This window comes from Bos indicus, chromosome 2 (assembly GCF_029378745.1).
Source record: "Bos indicus isolate NIAB-ARS_2022 breed Sahiwal x Tharparkar chromosome 2, NIAB-ARS_B.indTharparkar_mat_pri_1.0, whole genome shotgun sequence".
NCBI lineage: Eukaryota > Metazoa > Chordata > Mammalia > Artiodactyla > Bovidae > Bos > Bos indicus.
In genome coordinates this window covers 53002406-53027297 of record NC_091761.1, presented here as the reverse complement: position 1 = coordinate 53027297, position 24892 = coordinate 53002406, and the positions used below count along the sequence as shown (strand labels likewise).

At 40.6% G+C, this 24892-nt stretch overlaps 1 protein-coding gene and 1 long non-coding RNA gene across 4 annotated transcripts in view; one reads left to right on the top strand and one right to left on the bottom strand.

Annotated features, from left to right (window-relative positions):
• Nucleotides 1–24892, top strand: part of ARHGAP15 (Rho GTPase activating protein 15) — a 697929-nt gene that overhangs the window by 630200 nt on the left and 42837 nt on the right. For all 3 annotated transcript variants that reach the window (XM_070799862.1, XM_070799861.1, XM_070799863.1), the window contains one exon: nt 4612–4717. In XM_070799862.1, coding sequence (XP_070655963.1) covers nt 4612–4717 — 106 coding nt within the window. The remainder of the gene's footprint in view (nt 1–4611; nt 4718–24892) is intronic.
• Nucleotides 4717–24892, bottom strand: part of LOC139186046 (uncharacterized) — an 84678-nt gene continuing 64502 nt past the window's right edge. The window contains exon 3 of the long non-coding RNA XR_011569620.1: nt 4717–19396. This is a non-coding gene — a long non-coding RNA (uncharacterized lncRNA). The remainder of the gene's footprint in view (nt 19397–24892) is intronic.

The window sequence follows — 24892 nt, the reverse complement described above, 5'->3', positions numbered from 1 at the left end:
TCCTGCATTGGCAGGCAGGTTCTTTACCACCTAGAAAGCTCATTTTCTAGTGCCATCTAGAAACTCCATTTAACCCACTATATGCCAGTATAAGAGTTGCCTCAGTTTATGGGAAAATTTTCAGTTTAATGGGACAAATCTACAGGTATTCATGTCATGAAAATACCATATGAAGTGTTATATATCAATAAATAGAATGTCCTAAGCGCAATGGAACATAGAAGAGGGACTCTGCCTAGGGAGGTTCATAATTCTTTTATCCGGTTGGTTAAAAAGACAAAGTAAAGCTTTAATTCCTGCCCAGATACCATGGCAGTGACCTTGCAATTATTTCCAATTAAGCAACCCCAACCTTTCTTAAACCTGCTCTGCCTGGGTCATACACTCCCTAAAACTGAGGTTTGCTGGATGTGGCCATTTAGACCACTCTCTACTTACTGTCTGTCAAGCTTAGATCATGGCTGCTACTTCTATAGACCTCAATGTTAACGGATCCTTTTTTTTTTTTTTTTTTTTGGAGACTCTGACATTAAACTAATCATTACCATGGCCAGAGTCTTCAATAAAATTAGAAAGGTCACCTCTCTTCCTTTCCCCTCCTCTCCTCCCCTCATCTTTCCCAATTTCATCTGTATTACTTGAATCAGAAGATCCTTGGGTAAATTAAACTACTAGCATCATCCCATTTTATGCAGAATGTACTCATCTCAAAAATATATAAATGTATGTGTGTTGTGTTGTTTAATGGCTAAGTCGTGTCTGATTCTTTTGCGACCCCATGGACTGTAGCCTGCCAGGCTCCTCTGTCCATGGGATTTCCCAGACAAGAATACTGGAGTGGGTTGCCATTTCTTTCTCCAGGGGATTTCCGTACCCAGGGATTGAATCCATATCTCTTGCATTGGCAGAGCGGTTCTTTATCACTGAGCCACCAGGGAAGCAATGTATGTTTATGTATAGGATCATTGGTGTGTGTGGAATTAGCTTCAGATGCCTAGACACAAAGTCTCCAAGTGTCCCTAAGTGCTCTGTCCTGAACATACTGTACCAATTTGCTCTCATCTTTATTGACTTGTTTTACTTCTGAGTTTCTCATATCCCATAGGCTCCAACTGGTCCTCTGAAGCATCACATTGTCCTGCCATCATTAAGCTACAAGGGGGCTTTCTAGCCTTTTGGCAGGAAGATTAGATCTGCTGTTGCTATGATGTTGCAACTACCTTTTCTCTTTTTCTCTCCCTTTCTCTCCCTTTTCTCTTTTTCTCTCCCTTTCTCTCCCTTTTCTCTTTGTCTCTTTCATTTGCAGTTGTCCAATCCATAGTATGTTGGAACTCTTCTAAGAATAACTGCAATTTTGAAAGCTCTGAGTGTGGGAGGCATTATTTATAGGCCTTTGTGGTTTTTAGAGGAAGAAGAACAACTTCTAAGCAGAGTTCTCCTAATAAGACTACCCCCACCCTATTTTCAGTTCAGTTCAGCTCAGTTGCTCAATGTGTCTGACTCTTTGTGACCCCATGAACCGCAGCACGCCAGGCCTCTGTGTCCATCACCAACTCCCGGAGTCCAACCAAAGCCATGTCCACTGAGTCAGTGATGCTATCCAACCATCTCATCCTCTGTCATCCCCTTCTCCTCCTGCCCTCAATCTTTCCCAGCATCAGGGTCTTTTCAAATGAATCAGTTCTTTGCATCAGGTGGCCAAAGTATTGGAGTTTCAGCTTCAACATCAGTCCTTCCAATGAACACCCAGGACTGATCTCTTTCAGGATGGACTGGTTGGATCTCCTTGCAGTCCAAGGGATTCTCAAGAGTCTTCTCCAACACCACAGTTCAAAAGCATCAATTCTTCGGTGCTCAGCTTTCTTTACAGTCCAAATCTCACATCCATACATGACTACTGGAAAAACCATAGCCTTGACTAGACGAACCTTTGTTGGCAAAGTAATGTCTCTGCTTTTTAATATGCTATCTAAGTTGGTCATAACTTTCTTTCCAAGGAGTAAGCATCTTTTAATTTCATGGCCACAATCACCATCTGCAGTGATTTGGAGCCCAGAAAAATAAAGTCTGACACTGTTTCCACTGTTTCCCCATCTATTTACCATGAAGTGATGGGACCGGATGCCATGATCTTCATTTTCTGAATGTTGAGCTTTAAGCCAACTTTTTCACTCTCCTCTTTCACTTTCATCAAGAGGCTCTTTAGTTCCTCTTCACTTTCTGCCATAAGGGTGGTATCATCTGCATATCTGAGGTGATTGATATTTTTCCTGGCAATCCTGATTCCAGCTTGTGCTTCCTCCAGCCCAGTGTTTCTCATGATGTACTCTGCATGTAAATTAAATCAGCAGGGTGACAATATACAGCTTTGACCTACTCCTTTTCCTACTTGGAACCAGTCTGTTGTTCCATGTCCAGTTCTAACTGTTGCTTCCTGACCTGCATACAAATTTCTCAAGAGGCAGTTCAGGTGGTCTGGTATTCCTATCTCTTTCAGAATTTTCCACAGTTTATTGTGATCCACACAGTCAAAGGCTTTGGCATAGTCAATAAAGCAGAAATAGATGTTTTTCTGGAATTCTCTTGCTTTTTCCATGATCCAGAGGATGTTGGCAATTTGATCTCTGGTTCCTCTGCCTTTTCTAAAACCAGCTTGAACATCTGGAAGTTCACAGTTCACGTATTGCTGAAGCCTGGCTTGGAGAATTTTGAGCATTACTTTACTAGCGTGTGAGATGAGTGCAATTGTGTGGTAGTTTGAGCATTCTTTGGCATTGCCTTTCTTTGGGATTGGAATGAAAACTGACCTTTTCCAGTCCTGTGGCCACTGCTGAGTTTTCCAAATTTGCTGGCATATTGAGTGAACACTTTCACAGCATCATCCTTCAGGATTTGAAATAGCTCTATTTTAGCCAAATACTATCTTCTGCAGGATATTTTCCTGTAATTCCTTAGAAAAAAAGTTTCCTTTGCAATAGTGTATTAAGAAAAAAAAACACTGTCAGTTTCTACACTCGTTCTTCAGGACTGTCCTGATAGCTCCACAGATTGAAGGAAGCTGTTTATACTGTGTGTTCCACTCTCCATGGGCTCAGTTCTCAAGATCATCTCATAGTACAACTATAAGCCATCTACTTTCTAAACAGAAAGGCCAAAAGGCTACAAAGATAAGTTATCCCCGTGTACACAGTCTCCCCAGAAGTCCCACATAACACTCTGACTACAGTCTCATTGGCCAGACTGTGTCAGCTGGTCACTCTAGCTGCCAAGGAAGTGAGGAAATGATCTCTTTTAGCTGCGTATGGCCATCTCCTCAACAATGGGATGGTCTAGCTAAGGAGGAAGAGAATGGATACTGGGTGGTGTGTGCCTCACCTATTATTCTCTTATCTCTTATCTTTTCTAGCAGTGGCCTCTTTAGAATCATCAGGAGCTCTGTGCTAGAAGTTAGAAGTAAAGTACAGAAAAGAAAGGTATCTGAGTCAATTATATAAAGAGCTTAAATTCAAGAAATTATTATAATTCTGAGCTTTTATTAAAACTATGGTAAGATAAATTCTCTAGTATACTAAGTAACTCAGTTCTTACTGTGCCATCCATGCCCAGAAAGGCAAAAAGAAACAAAATGAAAGAAAACACCCTACGTGATATGTAGTTTGGAATAACTTCCTATTTTTTTTAATGTATGTGACTAAGCATTATGCTTTCAAATTTATTTGCATTTTTTTTTGTTTTACAGCAAAAATGAAATGTATTAGGGAGAAAAGATAGCATAGAACTAATAAAAAAGAAATCTTTACTCCTCCACAAAATTAAGCAAAAAAATAGAATACTGGTAATTGAATCAGAATGTATGTCCTTGTGTGTTTGTTTTCTAATGCTGCTATGACAAATTATCACAAACTCTGGCTCCAAACCATAAGAATTTATTATCTTACGTTCCTGAAGACAAGAAGTCTGAAGTCTATTTTGTAGGGCAAAAATCAAGGTGCTGGCAGGCCTGTGTTCCTTCTGGAGGCTCTTTCCTCAGCTTTTCTGGGGTTTAGAGGCTATCTTTACTCCTCGACCCATGGAGTATCACATAGCCATAGCTCCTTTTGCTTTCATTGACATATCCCCTTCTCTCTCTGACTCTGATCCTCCTGCTTCCCTCCTGGCCACCACTGTGATTACATTGGGCCATCCAGATAATCCAGAATAATCCCCCCCCATCTCAGAATCCCAAATTTAATTGGGATTAAATCCCTAATACGTGGAAGGTAATGTATTCACAGGTTCCAGAGATTAGGCCATGGACATCTTTGGGAGGCCATTATTCACTCTGCCACAACTTAGAAAATAGTAAAGCACTTATGAAAACTGATTGATCTTAATAAGAAGATCGTGTCAGAGCCAAACTGTTGCTGCTTTCATTTTCCCTTGATCTTATTCACAGTCAAAATAAAGAAACTTCATGATGCTGATTTTCAGTATATTTATTCCCTTTGGCTGCTAATCAGAGCTTTACGTTTTACATTTGCTAGGATTTAGTCCAAAATTCTTCTCAGAAAATTCCCTCATGCACCTGAGTAATCGTATTCTTTTCTGTTTTTTGTTTTGTTTTGTTTTCAGAAAAGCAAGACAACAACACAAGAATCGAAGCTATAAAGTCTCTTGTACAAAAACTCCCTCCACCAAATCGTGACACCATGAAGGTTCTCTTTGGACACCTAACTAAGTAAGTTGTAAAAGTTTCTGGTTGTGTTGTCATATTCTCATTTCCTAAATGACCAATATTTAATTTCAAGTCTCTAGTACAAGAGTTTCTGAATGCATCCATCTCAAATTTCCCCCTCTAGCTGATCTAACTCTTCCTTCAGAACTGGGAAATGTACTTGAGGTAGGAAGGGAGACCTACAAAAGGAACTTTCAAAATAATCTCTTTTCCCTGACTTTTAAACAAGTACATGTTTGCTGACTGATTGCCACAACTGTAGCCAGAGCCCTGGAATGGGCTGGGTTTACTTTGTTATTTTAGTATGATGGCAGGAGCCTGGAATGATTTAGACATGAGTTCAAAACCTAGAGCCATCATGTACCAAGAGTGATGACCACATATAAGTGACTTAATCTCTCTGATAACCAGTTCCTTCATCTATAAGACATTGATGCCAATAGACAATGTGACACCTATGTAAACTGCAGAAAGTGAAGAGGAACTAAAAAGCCTCTTGATGAAAGTGAAAGTGAAGAGTGAAAAAGTTGGGTTAAAGCTCAACATTCAGAAAACAAAGATCATGGCATCCAGTCCCATCACTTCATGGTAAATAGATGGGGAAACAGTGGAAACAGTGTCAGACTTTATTTTTCTGGGCTCCAAAATCACTGCAGATGGTGACTGCAGCCATGAAATTAAAAGACGCTTACTCTTTAGAAGGAAAGTTATGACCAACCTAGACAGCATACTCAAAAGCAGAGACATTACTTTGCCAACAAAGGTTCGTCTAGTCAAGGCTATGGTTTTTCCTGTGGTCATGTATGGATGTGAGAGTTGGACTGTGAAGAAGGCTGAGCGCCAAAGAATTGATGCTTTTGAACTGTGGTGTTGGAGAAGACTCTTGAGAGTCCCTTGGACTCCAAGCAGATCCAACCAGTCCATCCTGAAGGACATCAGCCCTGGGATTTCTTTGGAAGGAATGATGCTAAAGCTGAAACTCCAGTACTTTGGCCACCTCATGCGAAGAGTTGACTCATTGGAAAAGACTCTGATGCTGGGAGGGACTGGGGGCAGGAGGATAAGGGGACAACAGAGGATGAGATGGCTGGATGGCATCACTGACTCGATGGATGTGAGTCTGAGTGAACTCCGGGAGTTGGTGATGGACAGGGAGGCCTGGCGTGCTGTGATTCATGGGGTCGCAAAGAGTCGGACACGACTGAGCGACTGATCTGATCTGATGTAAACTGCTAAGAGAAAAAAAGACAGTGAAAAGACCTAGAGGCCACACAGAGCTTGGTGTGTTTGACAAGCATAAAGCAGACCTGACTGGCTAGAGCCTCATGGATGAGGGACATGGGGGTGGAGCTGAGGTCATAGATGTTAGACCAGTGTAAAACCACATAGGTTCTTGCGGGCCACAGTGAGAAAGTGGAATTCCATTATAAATACAGTGATGAACCATAAAGTGTGTTAAATTGAGGGATTCTATACAAGATCACCCTGGCTGACAGATGGAGAATGATTTCCAAAAGTGAAAGCAGGGAGACCTATACGGAGAAGACTGTGGTAGTTCAGGCAAAAAGTAATGGTAGTTTCACTGGAAGCCTTAAAGAAGTATTTTGATGATGGGTCAAGTCAGATTTGCTGATAGTTAGGATGCAGTGGAGAAAGGAAAGGAGAAATTAAATGTTCCTCTTGGGGTTTGGTTTGGAGCAAATGGAGAAATGGTAATGTTACCTAGATGAGTAAAACTGGGAGAAGGAAAAGGTTGAATAGGAAGAACTAACTGGAGAGCTGTGTTTTGGACACTTTAAGTTTGAAATGACCGTTCCTCATTTGTCTTGTGTTAACACCTTCTTCAGATAATGCAGAGTGCAATATAAGTGATGAGGTTTTAGCTTTCATCACATACATATAGTAATGTTGAAGCCTGATAGATCGGGCAGTTTTGCTTTTGTGAGATTAAATCTCTTTAATCACCCATTCCTTGGGTTGAGTCATTCCTATGGATTATTCAATTAACCCACTACATAATTTTTAATTGTAAATATAATGCACGGAATTGCATACATGAAAAATTTAGGCAACTGTCATGCTTATAAATCAAATTTGCCTTCCAGTCACTCTTAGCCTGCTGAGCAGAAATAACTACACTTCTTGTATCTACCCTTCCAAACATGTTCCTAATCCTAAGGACATGCAAATATACCTGTGTGTGCTTATTTATTGCATTAGAGTATACATTCTACACATATTGTTCTGCAACTATTTTTGCAACTCATGGACAGCTTCCCATTTCATTAAGCAGGTATCTGATTCTTTCTAACAGTGGCATAGTATTCCATGGGATGGATAATCTATAATTTGCTTCACTGTTCACTACATTAGGGAACATATTTCAATCTAATTCATCATATTTCCTTCTTACTATTTCACTCCCACCAGTGGAAGCTGTATCAAAGTTCAGAAGATCCCTTATTTTTAGAATGCCCCTGCTTGTCACGTCCATATACTGCCTTTGGTGGGAAATCCAGTATGGTTTCTTGGTGAAACGATGTTGGGCTTTGAAGAAATAGAGATCTACAGTCAAATTCTTGTTCTATACTTTATACTCCCTTTATGATCTCAAACACGTAAAATCATATTAAATAATATCAACCATATCTTGTGGTTATGAGAATTAAATGAGATAATGCATATAAAAAGTCTGGCACAAGGTAAGCATTCCTCAAATGCTAATTCTTTTCCCTTAGGTTCCAGGCACACCATGAAAGGAATTTCAAGTTGCATGTAAATACTGGAGTGCTTATCTCAGTAATTCTAACTGGACAAAGTCATTAAGCAAATGGAAAAGTATACTCTTTAACGCTATGTAATACCTAGTCTCAGAGATCTTGAGAAATATCCATTACTCAGTCTCAAGTATGCCTTTGTTTTTCCAACTGAAAGAACAACTATAAAATGAAGAAACTGAGAATCAGCTAAATCCTACTTTGAAAACACACACATGCACACACACACACATACACACACACAGTGAAGAGAGTCTATCCAATTAAAAACTTTGAAAGGATAAGAGTCATGCCACACAATCGCAGTATTAGCAATTAGTGCCTGATCATGTCTTATATTTAAATTAATTCCCTAATTTTGTTAGAACTTTCGTTCAATTCAGTAGAGATGGAAATAGATGTTTTTGATGGAGATTTCAGATCGGGTTATTATATCACCTTCACAGCATCCACGTGATACAGGTTTCCATTTTAGATGGAGAGAAAGTGTTGTTTGCTTGCCGCCCACCTTTCTTGAGTTGTGTGACCATATTCCACCCTGCAATGATTTATAAACAGGGTTTAATTATGCACAAGTATGTGCACATGATTATATCTTGTTAAGCATTTCTTGCTAAGTTTTTGATAAACAGCCAATCGTGGCATGTCATCAAAGCTTGAGAAGACTAAATAAGAAGATTGTTTAACGAGAATTTAAATGTATTCATGTTTGAAAGAATCATTAGAATGTTTTCCTTAGTCTTGATGTATTTGGTAGTTCTTCAGAAAATCTACCATCAACACTTGTATGTAGTGTTTATTCCAAATTGTTGCAAATATATATATATTTTGAAGTTTGTTTAGCAAAGGTCAGGGAATGCAATGAAGTGCCAAAAATTCCACTTGACCTACGTCGTACTCTATAGCCAACAGAATAGAAGTCCATTTTTGCAAAGCTCTGAGTTAAACATTCCCTTGAAAGCAGAGCAACTCCCAACTGAGAAAGTTTAATGCACCACAGTTGAAGTAGAAGCTGGATGCAGGTGCTATTCACAAAAGCCAGAATTTTTAAAGGGTTATGATTATATTAAGCATGTGCGTGCATGCTCAGTTGCTCAGTCGTGTCCCACTCTTTGTGACCCCATGAATTGTAGCCCACCAGGCTCCTTGTCCATGGAACTTTCCAGGCAAGAATACCGGAGTGGGTTGCCATTTCCTTCTCCAGGGGATCTCCCTGACCCAGCGATGAAACCTGCATTTCTTGTGTCTCCTGCATCCCCTGCATTGGCAAGTGGATTCTTTACCACTGCATCACCTGGGAAGCTCATGTTAAGCATAAGATTACATAATAACCTCACAGGCTGAATAGTCTCATAGTCCAGAGTCCTCATTCTCAATCATACTCATGGTGAAGTATGTGCTTCTGCTGTGATAGATTGAGACCAGGAATTCAGAATACACTATCATCTCAAAATGTCATCAGCCAGAAATCTTTATTAATAGGCACTTTCACCAATTGACATTACAGTGATAAGCACTGGAAGGTCCCGTGATACCCTCTGAATCATATAAATGGCATGTTCTATCTCTGAAAAATATGTGGCCAGTGCATGTTCCTTCGGCCTGCTTATTTGAAAAGGCAGGCAGGCAAAGTGGAGATGAAGTTAATGGGAAGGCAGACCTAGAAAGATAAGCGTTGCTTGTTGATGGGTAGTAGCTTGAGGTTGAGAGCTAGGCAGCGAGGTTATATAAGAAATAGAGAACTACTGAGACTTCATCTGTTGGACATTTGCATGATGTGCTCCGTGTTTATGAAAGAGTCCTCTAACAATAGAGTGTGGGGTGAATGAGACAGAAGAAGAAAAGAACCCAAGAAGCCACTTGGAGAGGTAGTTAGATTGGAGTGATGAATCTTGGATGGAAAACAACGGTCCAAACCCTGCGACTTCTCAAAGGAAAATTCCACTCAGTTTTTGCTTCTCTCATTTCTTCAACCCCCTTATTTAGTCAGCCATAGGGATAAGTCTCAACCTACTCCAGTACTCTTGCCTGGAAAATCCCACAGACGGAGAGGCCTGGTGGTCTGCAGTCCATGGGGTCCTAGGAGTCGGATACGACTGAGCAACTTCACTTTCACTTTTCACTTTCATGCATTGGAGAAGGCAATGGCAACCCACTCCAGTGTTCTTGCCTGGAGAACCCCAGGGACGGGGGAGCCTGGTGGGCTACCGTCTATGGGGTCGCACAGAGTCGGACATGACTGAAGTGACTTAGCAGCAGCAGAAGCAGGGATAAGTCTGGGGTTTCAATGCCAAGTAATTGTAAAAATAGTTCCTTCAATAGCAGTAAAATGGCAAAAGAAGACACTGTTTAGAAGGGTGCACTTTTTTCTCTATTTTGAAATACAGACAGGGAAAAAGCAAGATGAGCTTAGAGAAGAATAAGGAAATAGAGTTAACTCTGTTTTGTTGGTGTGAGTTGAAACAAGCCCTCTAGATCTGCTGGTGGGGATGTCCCACCCAGCACGGTGGGAACCCATAAATGTAATATAGCTCAAGAATGAAAGCCTTTCAGATCTTATTGCCTTTTGAGCCAATATCTTAATGCCATTACCTATCCTAAGGAATGGTGGGGGAGGCAGGTAGCTTATGCAAATGAAATTTTACTATTTACACGAGTAGAAACTTGGAAACAACCTAAGCATTCAGGGACAGGGGATAGTTATACAGAACATGGCATATCATATCAGCTTAATAAAATGTAGTTCATAGCTAGTTGTTTTTTTAATTAGGGAAATCCTTGCATTAAGTCAAAGTCAGGGATACAATATTTTATATACTCAAAGAGAGTATAAGTGTAAATATGTGGGAAAGTTGTGCATTTAGAAAAGACTGTAAAGCTGCTTGCTGAGATGTTAATATTTCTTTCTTAGAGTTGTTGAATCATGAAAGAATTTTTTCTTTGTGTGCTTCTTCTTCTCTCCTAGCAGTGGGATAGAAAGAGACATGGGGTTTGAGAGCCGGTAAAGAGAATAGGCTTTGAAGTTAGGCAGAAGTGAATGTGAGCCTTGGCACTGCCACTTACTGGACGCATAACTGTGAACTGACTTAACTCTAAGCTTCCTTTTTCTCATCTGCAATTCAGGATTCATAATAACACCTATTACTGTGGTTAGGAGTGAAAGAAGAATCCTTTGAAAGAATCTTGCACAGTACCTAGCACATAGTAGGTCTTGGATAAGCATTATACATCAACATTTATTATTTTTATTATGTGAGAAACATAAAATAATTCCTAATGAAATAAATACAGGAAGAACTGCTGAGGCTGGGTTGCCAAATTTCCTGACTTCCAGAAAAATTCTTTAGCTCACCACAACATCTTTTGCCAGAACCTGAGTTCCGACTCTGGCCTGACTCGGCCAGGCTCCCCTGGTCCCCATGAGCTGCCTTCTTTGGCGGGCTGACAGACCGCCTGACACCTCCGTGGGGTGCCCAGCCCCTGTGTGAATTCCCTGCACAATTCTGTGCTGTCACCAACTCTCCGTCAACCTGATCTGAATCTTATCCCATGTTCTCAAATCCAGCTGTTTTCACCTTCAAAGTGGTATCCTGCTGATAAGAAAGCCTGGTCCACTTGACTTCTACGCAGGCATCGGGACACTGGTGACAGACACGGGTCCTCCTTCACTTCCCATTCAGAGCCTTCCGTTATAGCAGTATCCTAGGGACAGACAGTCCTCTTGCCTTGTTGTCTAACTTATCAGAATGGTTCTCACAGTGAGGATTTCCTACCAGGCAGGGCAGCACACTGGCCATGTGGAAGCCTAGTAAGTGAGATAATCTGAAGCCAGTAGGGCCTTACCCTTGGCCTCAAATCCCCAGTGTAAACACTCCTAGAATTTTACCAGCTATATGTCCACCTGTCATTGATGCTGACCTTTTCAAGTTCTAGAATTCCTGCTGCTGTTACTATAAATAAACTGTCCTAGCTATTGCTGAAGTCTTTTTTCACATTTTTATTTCCAGGATAAAAATAATACACGAGAATTACAGAAAACTTAGAAGATAAATACAACAGTATTTTTCACTGTTAAACTCGTTAGCCAGATTTACTTTGTGGCATGCATTTTGGAGGCCAAGACAATCTCAAATGTTTGAGGATGGGTAGGGGAAGATATAAAAGAACATTCAATCCCCAACGAGGTATACATCGTCCAGAGAAAGTTAAAATATCTCAGAAATGTGTAGCATTTAGAGGTGCTTAAAATAATGTCATTCACTGATTTTCAAAAACAGCTTTGGAAGAATATATTTGCTGAAGATTTTAGGTGCAAATAAACATTGTTGTAGGAGACTTGCACTTTGTAAAGTAGGCTAAGAAAAGCGTCCAGCTGTTCTTTGAATTCCAAGGTGAAAAAATGATATGGCTGAATAGACAGATCTCATGGAAGCATGCCAGTTGAATGCTTCATTGAAAGGTGAAACTGTTGAGCTGTGGCTATTTTGTGCGAGTAAACTGATATTTAAAGCTTCTCTGTGATCTTCATGGATGTTAAATAAAATATTCTACAAAGGCATGTCAGAAGAACTCCAATGACGATGACCTAGAAGTATAGGGATTGTATGAGGAAATGATGCTGAGGAAGTAATTCATCTACCCAGCCTGTAAAATGGTCCTGTGGGTGTTTCTGAGCTTTTGGGAGGGTGGGGGGATGAGGCATAGCCTGAGATGGACTGGAAAGCCTGTGAGTCCTCACCCTTCTCCCTGTTAAAGAGTGATGGCTGGTGAAGCTCTGCCTCCCATCAAGGCCTCTGAAAGCTCTGCTCTGGTGTGCCTTGGAGCAAGCTGTGTTTTCCTGTGCTGCCTTCTGGCACTCCACCCTTTTTCTGTACACTTTGGTCTCTCACCCAACCACAATACCTGATATCCAAAGACTTGCAGGCCGTGGGTATTTTTACTGGAAAATAAAGAACCTGAGCAAATTGTTATTTTCCCTTTTTCTCTTTCTTTTTTTTCCCCCTGAGAAACAAGGGCTGCAAGTTGTTTGAAATAAGCCAGAAGCCTAATAGCTCCTTTGCTTGTGTGTTTGAAATGGCACCCTAATCACTTTGAAGAGCTAATGTACTTCCTATGGGTCTGAAATTTCTCAACTGGACTCCCGTGGCAGAATTTGGCCTGGTAGTTAAGAAAATTAATTACTCTGATCCTGAGGATGAAGCAATAGTTCCCAACTCCCTGTAGTAATCATTAAAATGTCATCTACTTAGGAGACATCTTGGCATGGGATTCATAAGGTTTGTGAGCATGGGACTAAGGTTCAATGATCCTTCCACTGGTGGATCCTTGTTCTGCAGGAAGGCTTTGGGAGATAAGGTTTTTAAGACGGGAGTAAAATGACTTTAGATCTTTTGATTTAACATTTGAATGTTAACATTAACCACTGAATAATAGAAAACAAAGCAAAACTTAACATGGCTACTGCCCATTTATCACTGTCTTCTCGACTATTAGTGATGGCCCATCTCATGGGGTATTTCCCTCCTAAAAGGTAAGTTTTTTTAAGCTGTCCCAGCCTTCTCCACGATGAATCTTAGCCTTTTACCTAGAGGGAAAGACCCAGGGATTTAGAATCAAAAGACATAGGCTCAAATCCCAACCTCAGCCCTTAGAAACTGTAAGCCACTCAGTCATGTGTGACTCTTTGTAGCCTGCTGTTCCCTCTTTCCATGGGATTTTTCAGACAAGAGTACTGGAGTGGTTGCCATTTCCTACTCTAGGGGATCCTCTTGATCCAGGAACGAACCCAAGTCTCTTGTGTCTTCTGCATTGCAGGCAGATTCTTTACCCCTGAACCATCAGGGAAGTATAATATTAGGAAAGCCTTTAATGCCTCTAACCCTCCCTTTTACTTATCTGTGAAATAGGTCAAGTAAATTCACACTGTGAAAATGTTAACTGTGGAGTCCTATCCACTCATTCCTTCAGGAAGTCTTAAAGGAGTGCCTACTGTATTCCAGGTGCTGGACTAGATCAGAGATTGGCAAGCTATGGCCATGGATGACACCCAGCCTGCTGCCTATTTTTATCAACAAAGTTTTATTGGGAAACACAACATACTTATGTGTTTATGTATTGCCAGTGGCTGTTTTCATGCTACAGTGGCAAAAGTTAAATCACTGTAACAAGTTGCACAAGGCCAAAAATAGTTACTATCCAACCCTTTACAGAAAGTGTTTACCTACCTTTCAATTGAATACCAGGGGCACAAGGAAGACTCCTACCCTCACTTATCCTATGGTTTCCAAGGATTGATAAATGAGTAAACAATTATAATAAATACAGTGTGATATCACAAGACACTATGAGAGCACCAAGCAGGAGCTGACGTTTAGCCAAGAGAAACCAAAGAATGCCTCCCAGAAGAGAAGACATGGGCTATTTTTAAGGATGTCATTTTGGCAGACAAAGGCCTCTATAGGCAGAAGGAAGACTGTGTACAAAGCGGCAGGAAGAAGGAGAATTACAGTACGATAAAGACATGGTGACTCCTCTGGAATGATAAATTAGGAACCATAAAAGAGGGGATAGGACAGAAGCCCAGAATGTAGTAAATTAGAGCTAAATTGTGATGAACCTCATATGCTTTGCTAAGGAGTTCGAAATTCATTCATAGACACTAGGTAAATCACTGAATGATCTGAAGCAGGCAGAGATGTGATTTGACTTGTATTTATAAAGATCACAATCTTTTTAAATGTGAAGAATAACTAGTAGGAGGGCAGCACTAGATGTAGTAGGAGTAGTTAAGAGGCTGATACAGTGTCTAAGTCTGAGATACCATTCTAAGGGAGTGACGGGGAGAGGAGGGAAAGGGATGGCTACAAGAGGCATGGAGGAAGTAGATTCAATAGAACATGCTCAGTGAGTACATGCAAGAGGTTAAGAGGAAAGAAGATTCCAGCATGGCACCCAGGAACTAGCTAAATGGTGAAACCCTTAACTCAAACAGAGCAAAAGAAGAAAATTAGAGACATGAAAGAAGTTGAAATCTTTTGGACATGATGTGATTTGGTCATTGTTTATATTCTATTAAAGAATAAGAAATCTATGTTGGAATGCAGGAAAGCTGATTGGGATCTAGGTATGAATCTGGTAGTCTGGTTTAAAGATAGCATTGGGTGAGGTCATGAATAAACCCAAGGGAAGGTGTGAACCTAGAAGAGAGCTGAGGAAAGACTCCTGGGGGTGTCCCTATTGAAGAAGCGGCCAGAGGAAGAGATACTGGGAAAGGAATCTGAGAATAGTAGACCTGGTTATAGAAAGAAAACTTGATGGAGCAGAGGTATTTTATTTTGTGGCTAAAACTACTGCTTCCAGAAAAGGGACCTAGACATTTCTCATGGTAATGGGACATTGAGCAGATATTCTAGTAGTGCTGCTGCTGCTGCTGCAGCTAAGTCGCTTCAGTCGTGTCCGACTCTGTGCGACCCCATAGACGGCAGCCCACCAGGCTCCCCCGTCCCTGGGATTCTCCAGGCAAGAACACTGGAGTGGGTTGCCATTTCCTTCTCCAGTGCATGAAAGTAAAAAGTGAAAGGAAAGTGGCTCAGTCATGTCCGACTCTTAGCGACCCCATGGACTGCAGCCTACCAGGCTCCTCTGTCCATGGGATTCTCCAGGCAAGAGTACTGGAGTGGGGTGCCATTGCCTTCTCCATCTAGTAATGATGATCTCCTATTCTAACATTCATCCTTTGGCTCTTGAAAAATCACGGGAATGAATATATAATAATCCAAAAGGAAAAAAAAAATTGTTCTATAGTATAGTGAGTTCTTGGAAACATTGGTAAAAATGGAAATTATGACCAGGTTCCTTCTACCATTAGCACATGGGCTTCAGGAGGGCAGGAATTTGTATCATTTTGATTCTTGCCACATTTCAAGAGCCTACTACAGTGTCCCACACATTGTGGATACTCAGTGATTTTTGTTGAACAATCACATGACCTCATTGAAGAGAAGAGGATCATTGAAAAGTCATTGATAGTTCCAATTAAGGTCAACTTCTTAAGCCTGGAATCTTAGAAACCTGATATAGACTAGGACTAGGGAATATTCCATTTCGAGGATATTGTTAAGTGAATTGTTTTTCTCAAGCTTCTGTCTCCTCACCTTATGTTTATCTTTTCATCATGATGAAGAGAAGAACAGCTCTAATTAGAAAAGAGGCAATATTAACATTCATCATGTTAGGAGGTCCAGAGTATAATGATCAATGGGTGCTCAACAAAGCTGACTTTGCTAAGTCTTGATCAGGGACTCCGTGACCACCCACCAGTGTTGGAGCCTTTTAAATCAATCACTACAGCCCAGAATGGGATTGCCAGTTCTTCTAGTTGCTTGATTATCTCAGATTTGTAACAGATCTTGGAATTTCAAAACTTAGATTTTTTTTTTTCTCCTGTCAGTAGTCTCACTACTCAATTAAAGAATCTCTATCTCTCTTGTCTCGTCATATCATCCAACCTTCCTGTCCATCTTTTGTTCCAGATCCAATATTGACTTCCTATTACCTTGAATTATTTAGCATCAGGTAAGGAGAAAAAATTATTATTACCAAGGCTTGACCTCTGCTTATAAGTGTATAAAGAAATTCAGTTCCCCTGTTTTATGGAGTGGAGACACATAACTTCAAAGTAGAAGGGGGAAAAAAATCAACCAGACCTCAAGTCACCTGATTTCCAGTCCACTAGACCACACTCTGCTTCCTTGCCAACACCAATACGCGATTGTTTCCAGGGAAGAAAGAGGGAGAAAGACCAGCCAACTGTGATAAAGGCACAGGCCCATCACTCAAATAACCTGTTTTTGCACATCAGCTATAACCCCAACCTTTTAAATAAAATTACCAAATTATTTAGTGGAGTGACATATTAAAATAGGGGTTTCTTTGGTGTCTGTCCTTCCGTCTCTCTCTCTCCCTCTAACACATTGCTTTCCACCTAAGAAACACTGGCAAGTTTTATCTCCAGGGGTCCTTTTAAAAAACAAGCAGAAAGAAGTAGAAAGAACATATTTTTTTTAAAGGTGGTGATGGAGCTGTCTTTTGCCACCTTCTTTCTCCTCCTTAAATGGAAAGCACTGAACCCAGATGCCCAACCACGGAAGATACTCTTCCAGAAGCAGCATCTGGCTTCCTGGCAAGCCCTTCAGGCGAGTCGTTTGGGAGCTTTGCAGTTGTCTTTTGGTCTGTCACGTGTATCAGATACCATGGCCTCTCTGGCTGGCATGTCCAGGCAGCTGCCAATTCCTTTTGCTTCACCTTTAGTTCTGAGAACTAGCTTCCTCATTTTCATTTCTTACTGGACTTATTTTTCTCCCCACTGCCCATAAGAATTCCAGGACAAGACTAATTTCTCACTGCTGTCGGCCTGTCAACTTCCTCTCCAGGCTTCTGTCTTTTGAACCCGAGTGAAATCTTCAGCCATTTAGTCCTACACTAAAATAGGTTACTTTGAATAATATTTCTTAGCCACTTCTTGTCAGCGTAGTTCCTTGTAAACTAGGGGTGGGGGGTGGGGGGAGGTTGTTCCCTGAAAAGAAAAACAAAACATTCCATCGGAGTAATTTATTCTGGTCCGTACACAAGATATGAAAGTATTCCTGGCATTTGTGTATTATTTAGTTAAATCATATCGGCTCCCCCACATCCTTGTCACACCACGAACAAAAGAGCATCTCAGGACTGCAGAAGAGGAGACAACGCGGCAGCATTTTACAAATAGCTGCCGCTTCAGGACACTAAAATTTTCTTTTTCTCTCTCTCTCTTTTACCTGTTAATGTAAATACATTTTTTCACTGGTGAAGGATTCTGTGGGGCTTTTTTTTATGGATAATTGTTAAGAACACAGAGTCCAATGGTAGCCCACGCACCAGGAAGCTGTGACAAGGTGCTGACAAGTCCGGCAGCGGCACCCAGAATGCAGAGGAGAAAGCAGAAATTAGAGCTGCAGGGTGACATCCAGGAATAGTTAACACGGGGTAGCTGCACATTTCCACGTTGCTGGGGGTTTTGCCTTGTGCAGGAAAAAGTGCAGCTTGTATACGAGATTTCAGATTTCAAGACTGTGTTGTCTGGGTTGAGAAAAGACTGGGCTTTAATAACGGACAGAAGGAAATCGCAGACATAAGTAATAATTAGTCTGTGGCCAGTGGCAGATTAAACCCATACTTGACTTTGAAGGGGTATGCAACTAAAACCCAGACTCACCTGAAATGACAGCCTCTGGAGGACAAAGAAATGAATTTAAGAGCTGTTCAGATCAGGACATTGGGAAGATCTTTGAAATCATCTATAAAACAGTAGAGCTCAAATTTAATATTAGGATTTTTAAGGCTTTTTTAATCTCTGTCTCAATAATATTTTGTGGTCTTTAGTTTTTCCTCAGGTTAATTTGTTTTCATGTGTACAGAGGAAGTTGGAAATAACCTTCAGAACTTAGAAGCTTTATATGAAATACGGCCTTCTATAAACTTTTTCTCACTTCTAGTAATTTCTTCTCCTCTGTCATACATTCTTTTAAACCAGGCTCTTTACACTGACAATTTCCCCTTTCTTTAGTTCTGCCTTTTGTCCCAATATCCTCCTCCTCCTCAAATTCTTCTTCCTACACTTCTCTCTGAGAACTGTCTTCACTTTCAAAGCTTTACAGATACATCATCCATTTCCCCATTTATTCTTGATACAAATACAGATCAAGTGCCTATCATGTGATAGATGCTGAGCTGGAAATAAGGATAATTTTACCAGGAAAACAATCAGTTCCTGGGATCTGGGAACTTGATTCAGTTATGTTATCAGTCTCTCTGCCCTTATCTGGGAATGTTCATGTCCCTCAATCTTGACTTTAACTCCCAACTTTCTGACTCTTGCCCTGCCCCTCCTCTCCTCACAGAGATATGCAAGCCGGCCTATCTGTTGTAGGCATTTAGTTAATCCATCCATGTGATTAGGAAGTCCCTGCTCTTCTTTGCTTTCCCACTTTCAAAGAGAGAAGTACAGACACTTCCCTGGTGGTCCAATGATTTAGACTTTACCTTCCAATGCAGGGGCAGAGGGTTCCATCCCTGGTAAGGGAATTAAAATGCCTTGTGACCAAAAAAACCAAAACATAAAAAAGAAGCAATATTATAACAAATTCAATGAAGACTTTAAAAATGGTCCAAGTCAAAAATATCTTAAAAAAAAAAAAAAGAGTGAAGTAGAACTTTTAGGAGCAAGGCCACAGCAAGGAATAGGCAAGATACAGTTGCTGGTGGTCGGGCAATAAAAACACTTTTTTCCTACCCTCCATTTAATGTCAGTCAAGACGCACCTCTTAATAAATCTTTTCCCTTTATCAGTGAGTTCACTTGCTCATTCATTCATTCGTTCATTCATGAATTCATTTAGCTCATAGTGTTTGGGATACGAAAAGATACAAGAAACTACCCCTGCTCTAAATGAATTTTTATCTAATTAATTCATGTCTCTTAGACATCAAAACCGAATGAGTGTTCTCAAACAGGGAAAAGACATGCAAAGTGTGATACTTCACTTAAATCTTATTATTTTCCTTTTGAACACTTTTTGAACAATCATTTTACATTCCAGAAAAATCCCACCCTCAAAAGCATCTCTTCTCTGATTAGAGCACAACTCTGTCCTCTTGGTTCCAGGCTCACCCACCTTTTCCCACTTCTCTTTCATTTCCAGCTGCCATTCCAGAGCTACAACTGCTCTTTTGGTACTGACCTTTGAGTCATCAGAAAGAGATTCCATTCACTCTCCCAACGCCACATTTCCTGTTTAGGGTCAGACATCCCCCACAGAGATAGTGAGGTATTTTATGGGTGGTTTACACGTCCAGCTATATTTTTTTACCTAATGGGAAAGGAAAAATAAAATGCATGCCGCATTCTCTTTGCCCTGACTTTGAAAATAACCACTAAAAATATTTTCATATCACACTGAAATATAAAATATTTTCATATTACATTGAAAATAACCAATTCCTAGGGAACCAAGCTTTTAAAGTAATTCATACTTCCCTGGCAGTCACAGGCATTTACCCTTCTTCTCCACAGAGGCAGGCCTGTTTTATTCACCCCTCATCACATTCTTGCTATTCTGTGCTTGAGTTTCCCCTCCAACACTCTATAGTAGGCTAGGTAGGCTAAGAAGCAGGTGACTACATAAAGTAAAGATTCACTGCCACATTCTAGTCATTTCTGATCCCAAAGCACATTTATCCAAGAAATGTTGATATAGAAGAAAACAGACATGAGGTTGCCATATAAAAGAAAATGGACTGTGGCCACGGAGATAGTGGGGGCAGGGAGAGAGATAGCCAGAGAGATGTTCTGTTCATCAGGAACGCAGCCACCTGAAAAATACCAGCTAATTAGCTGTCTGTAGCCACAAAACACAGCAGTTTAGTGCAAGAAGTGAACAATACTTTACCTAACTGAAACTACAGAGCGGACTTAGGTAGGCTGCGTGCAATTACAGACACTGGAAGTCAGCCAGGACACTGAGGTTAACAACCCCTTCTCACAAAAAGCACCGCGGGAACATCAATGACCACAAGTGGTAAAGGCCGGCATCCTGCGGCCCATCCAGAAGGCCTCACCTCTCACAACCTAGGCTCCATCACAAGGGCGTAATGGTGTCAATTAACTGACTGGAAGAAAGAGTGCCCTCTATCGGTGTGCCTGGGCTCGGGGTGTGTGTGGGGGGGTATGGGTGTGGGTGTGGGTGTGGGTGCGCGCGCATGCGCGTGCACATGCTCAGTCATTTCTGACTCTTCACGATCTATAGACTGGGCCCTGTGCTGTGTGACTAATTCAGCCTTCTTGGGAAGCAAGCTTTGAAGAGGTAGAATGGAGGGAGATTTAAATAATGGACATCCCAGGTGTCAAGTGGTAGACAAGGGAACTGTGAGGGATCCACCATCTGCTCATCTCGCGGCCAACACAAAGGCTGCCTACCATCTCAGAAAGTTCTAGTTCAGAATTTCTCAAACTTGAAGGTGCTTGTTGATCAAATCACATAGAGATCTTGTCAAAAATGTAGATTCTGATTAAAGAGGTCTGGAACAGAGCCTAAGATTTTGCATTGAGGACAAGCTTCCAGGTGCTGCTGTGTGGGAACCAAACTTTTAGAAGTCAGGGCTTGCAGAAAAGACAGCAGAGACTGGACGAAGAGATTGAGAACTTTAAAATGAGATTTAACACCCACAATAATCAGGCTCACTTTCATTGGTCCTAGGAACCAAAGGAAGCAGAAACAGAAAGAGTTCAAACTATAAAGACTCCAATCTACTCCTAAAATAACTTTTACTATTAGAGGATGCAAGAGGCACAGATTTTGTTCCTTGAACATGTTTCACGAATGACATGGCTACTTTAAACAGTATAGAATTTCCCACTCACTGGCTGATACTGTAGCTGAGACACCCCAGCCAGCAGTGGTCTGGGATGACCTCCCAAGAACTAAAACTGTCTTTTAAGGTGAGTCAAGAGAACACAAGATGGCTGAATACAGACCCTCAAAACTTGATCAATGGGCAGTAAAGGGAGTAATAATCTTCCTCCAAAGCCTATAAAATACAATCAGTGTTGGTGACAAACATCAAAGAATGGGCCATTTTAAGCTTATATTATGCAAACTCAGTTTATTGCTATGTGCTGTGAAGCCTTTCATGATAAAAGCTGCAAGTACTATTAAAGACTTAATTGATAGGTGGATTAATGATTATATTCTTTATCTAGTCATTTCCTAGGTGCTTTTTAGACTAATATCTACATATTTTGTGACTGCTTAATGATAGAATTCACTTTAGATATATGGAAACATGTACACACAGATATACAAACACATGCTTATAAGCAAGACCCAGTTAGCCCCTGGTGAAATTAGTATGGGTTCCTACATTTAGACATTGCTGTGAACAAATTTTAAACTAGATAAGGCTAATGTTTGAATATACATTTATCCTAATATATAGCTTGTCAGTATGCTACTTGCCAAAGATATATAAATTTAGGATAAGATATATATATATATATATATATATATATATATATATATGTAGAAGAATGTAAGCATCAATCAATGAACCAACAGTAGCTCTGGAGTGCCCACTCTGTGTTCCACACCACACTAGGGAGGGTTGGGAAGATAGAAGATGTATAAAGTTCTGCCAATGCAGAGCTACTAATCTGAAAGTGGACAGAGCACTTAGGAAAAAGAGCAAAGAACAATTAACTGTTAAACAGTACATGAAGGAAGAAGTAGAGTAAAATAGTTAAGTCTTCAATGAAAGGTGGGGAACCATGAGTGAGGCCTGGCAGGAAAGTTGGAATCTGAAGTCTCAGACCATAGGGCCCCAAGGCAGGTTATTGAACAGTTGAAGAATAGAAGTTTTGCTTTTGTTTTGCTTTCAATATCTCAATTTATTGAAAGGTCAAGTTTGAAATTGTTTTGGAGATGGAGAGGCTGAAGGAGGAGGCTTGCAGTAAGGCTGGAGAGCAGTTAGTTTTGTGTTGGTTGAGGAACTCAGCAGGAAGAAGGGAATTGCCAGGGAAACTTTAAAGTGAGTCAGGTGTATTTGCTGATAGGTTTGATATGATGGATAAATGACCGGAAAGAGTCTGAGACAATGCCAGAATGTCCCATCTGTAGACAGAGTGATGATACCACTGATAGAAACTGGGTTATCATGAACTTTGAGCACCAACTCTGTGACAGGCACTGTTTTAGAAACTCAGGTGTGCTGTGCTGTGTTAAGCCACTTCAGTTGTGTCCAACTCTTTGCAATCCCATGGTCTGTTGCCTCCTGGGATCCTCTTTCCATGGGATTCTCCTGGCAAGAATACTGGAGTGGGTTGCTATACCCTACTCCAGGGATCTTCCCAACCCAGGGATCGAACCCACATCTCCTACAGGATGATTCTTTACCACTGAGCCACCAGGGAAGCCCCAATAAACTTAATACATATAATATAAATGGATAAATCAAACAAATACACATAATAAACAAGGAAATGCTACAGTATAGTACAAGATGATAGCTGCTGAGGAACTAGAAAAAATGGAGCAGAGTAAGGAGGGTCCAGGCTGCTGCAGGGGTAATTGAGTCCAGTGGTTTGCAGTCAGTGAGAAAGAACTGACTACAGAGGGGAGATCTGAGAAAAGACTCGAGGGAGGGGAGGGAATTTGTCAGATGGATTTGCCTGAAATCAACGCATTCCAGGCGTAGAGAACATCTAGACTCTTACTGTCTTTGAGCTACAGCAAAGCAAGGAGGCCAGTGTGACCTGAGTAGAGGGAGGGTGGGGAGAAGAGGAGAAGAGTCACCTAGCTGACAAGGCCATGTCACATACAGCCCTCTGAGGCCAATGTGAGCACTTGGTCTTCTACTGAGTTCAAAGAAACGGGGAGCCAGTTGTAGAGTTTGGAGCAGGAATGACAAGAATTGATTTCAGTTTTAAAAGAATCACTGTGTTGAGGGTACATTCTAGGAGAATAGGATAACCAGATAGAAAACTATTTAACTTATACAGTTACCAATCTAATTAGAAAGAGTTATTTGTGGGTGGGAAGTTCTTTTCATGCATTTGCCTCTGATAGGTTAAAAGAATATAAAGAACTAGATTCCAGCCCCCTTCTTGGATATAAGTATCCCAAATAACTTAAGGCCTGTTAAGCTGCTGCTTTATCATCTTTAACATGGGAATAACATTTAACTTTATCTACCTTGTAGTGTCTTTGTGTGTGTGTGTGTTTGCACATGCCACATCTAAGGAGATGAAGAAAATGAAAGTCAAGATTATATACTGTTACTAGAGTTTGACATGGTTGGAAATTCAAGTGGAGAGTCCAGACTATACACTTGATCTTGTGCTGAACCCAAATGAAAATAGAGACAGCACTAGATTCAGAACCACAAGACCTGAGTTTGCATCCTGAGTCCCTGACTCCTTAAACCTGTCACCTTGGGTAATACAGCTTCCTCGGTTTCCTCTTCTCTGTTAGAGGAGATTATAATACTGATACCTCAAAGGACTTAATCCACAGTCACATGTGAGTACAAGTCCAGTTATAAACTGTAAAGCACCAAACAAATGAAGCTCCCCAAAGCTCCTATTCCAACTGTACACAGCTCTACTCAGCCTGTTAAAAAATCATAATTAATCCTTCCATACAGATAGCTAACTTTAATTCTTCACGTTAACTGAAGATTAAGAATGATTAAGAAATAATTTCTTCCTCAGTGTCCCATATAACCAGTACCACCCATGTAACCAGGGTGGAGCAGCAGGAGGATTTAGCAGATCATTTTAGCAAGGGGCTAAGTAAAGGTGTGATACTAAAGAAGGAAGTGTCGATTTGGGAATCAGATTTTTGTAGAGTAAATATTCCAAACAATTAGAGTGGATACATTCACTGAAAGAATTCAGAGCCTGAAGAGACAGGATGGAATTAAATACCACACTGGTGACCAACACAGTAAGCGTCACTAACCAGAAAAGAGAAACAACACAGAAGATAAACAGATACAATAAGAAAGAATCATCAGCATGATGAAAATCTGAAGAGTATCATCAACTGGTATACGTTAATAAATAACTTCTGCTCAAAAAGGATCCAAACAAATTTCAATTAGTTGACATTTCACCAGAAATCCCCCTAATAATCACCCAGTTATCTAGTAACCACACTCTAGCACAGAGATAACTGAAGTTGCTAAAGAAAACATCACAATTCAAAAGTTCCTTGTGAATTATCAAAGGACAATAATGTCATATCCATTGTAATTTTAATATTATTTGTGTTGTTTGATTACTGCTAATCCACACATGATGATATAATGTGTTTTTCACCAGAGCAGTTGCTTAATCAGAACCTATACTGCCCAGGCCTTCTAAGTAAGGAAAGTATACAGGGAATAAAGGAAAATGGCACATAAAACCATGTTTCCAGTCTGTTAAGTACATATTTACCAAGCCATCTTGCAACATACCTAGCCAATAATTTCCATCTCCTCTCTAGGGCCCTTTTTTTTGTATCTTTTTAACTGACATTTTGGAATTCACCTGAAAACACCAACACTTTGCCAAGACAAAACTTGGCCTGTGGAGAAGACACCATATTCAATACCAATCTGGAGAAAACAACGTACTCAGTTCTTTTATTCATTATGATCGTAATATTTATTTTAACCATTATCACAATTTGAAGATTATAACTCAGTCCTAAGAAAACTGGCCTCCAAGCAGTAAAGAGTTAAGACCAGAAAGTTCACCGCCTGGACCCTTTGGTCCATCTCCTGATTTCAGTCCCTCCTTCCCTGTGATACCACAAAATGAATAATGC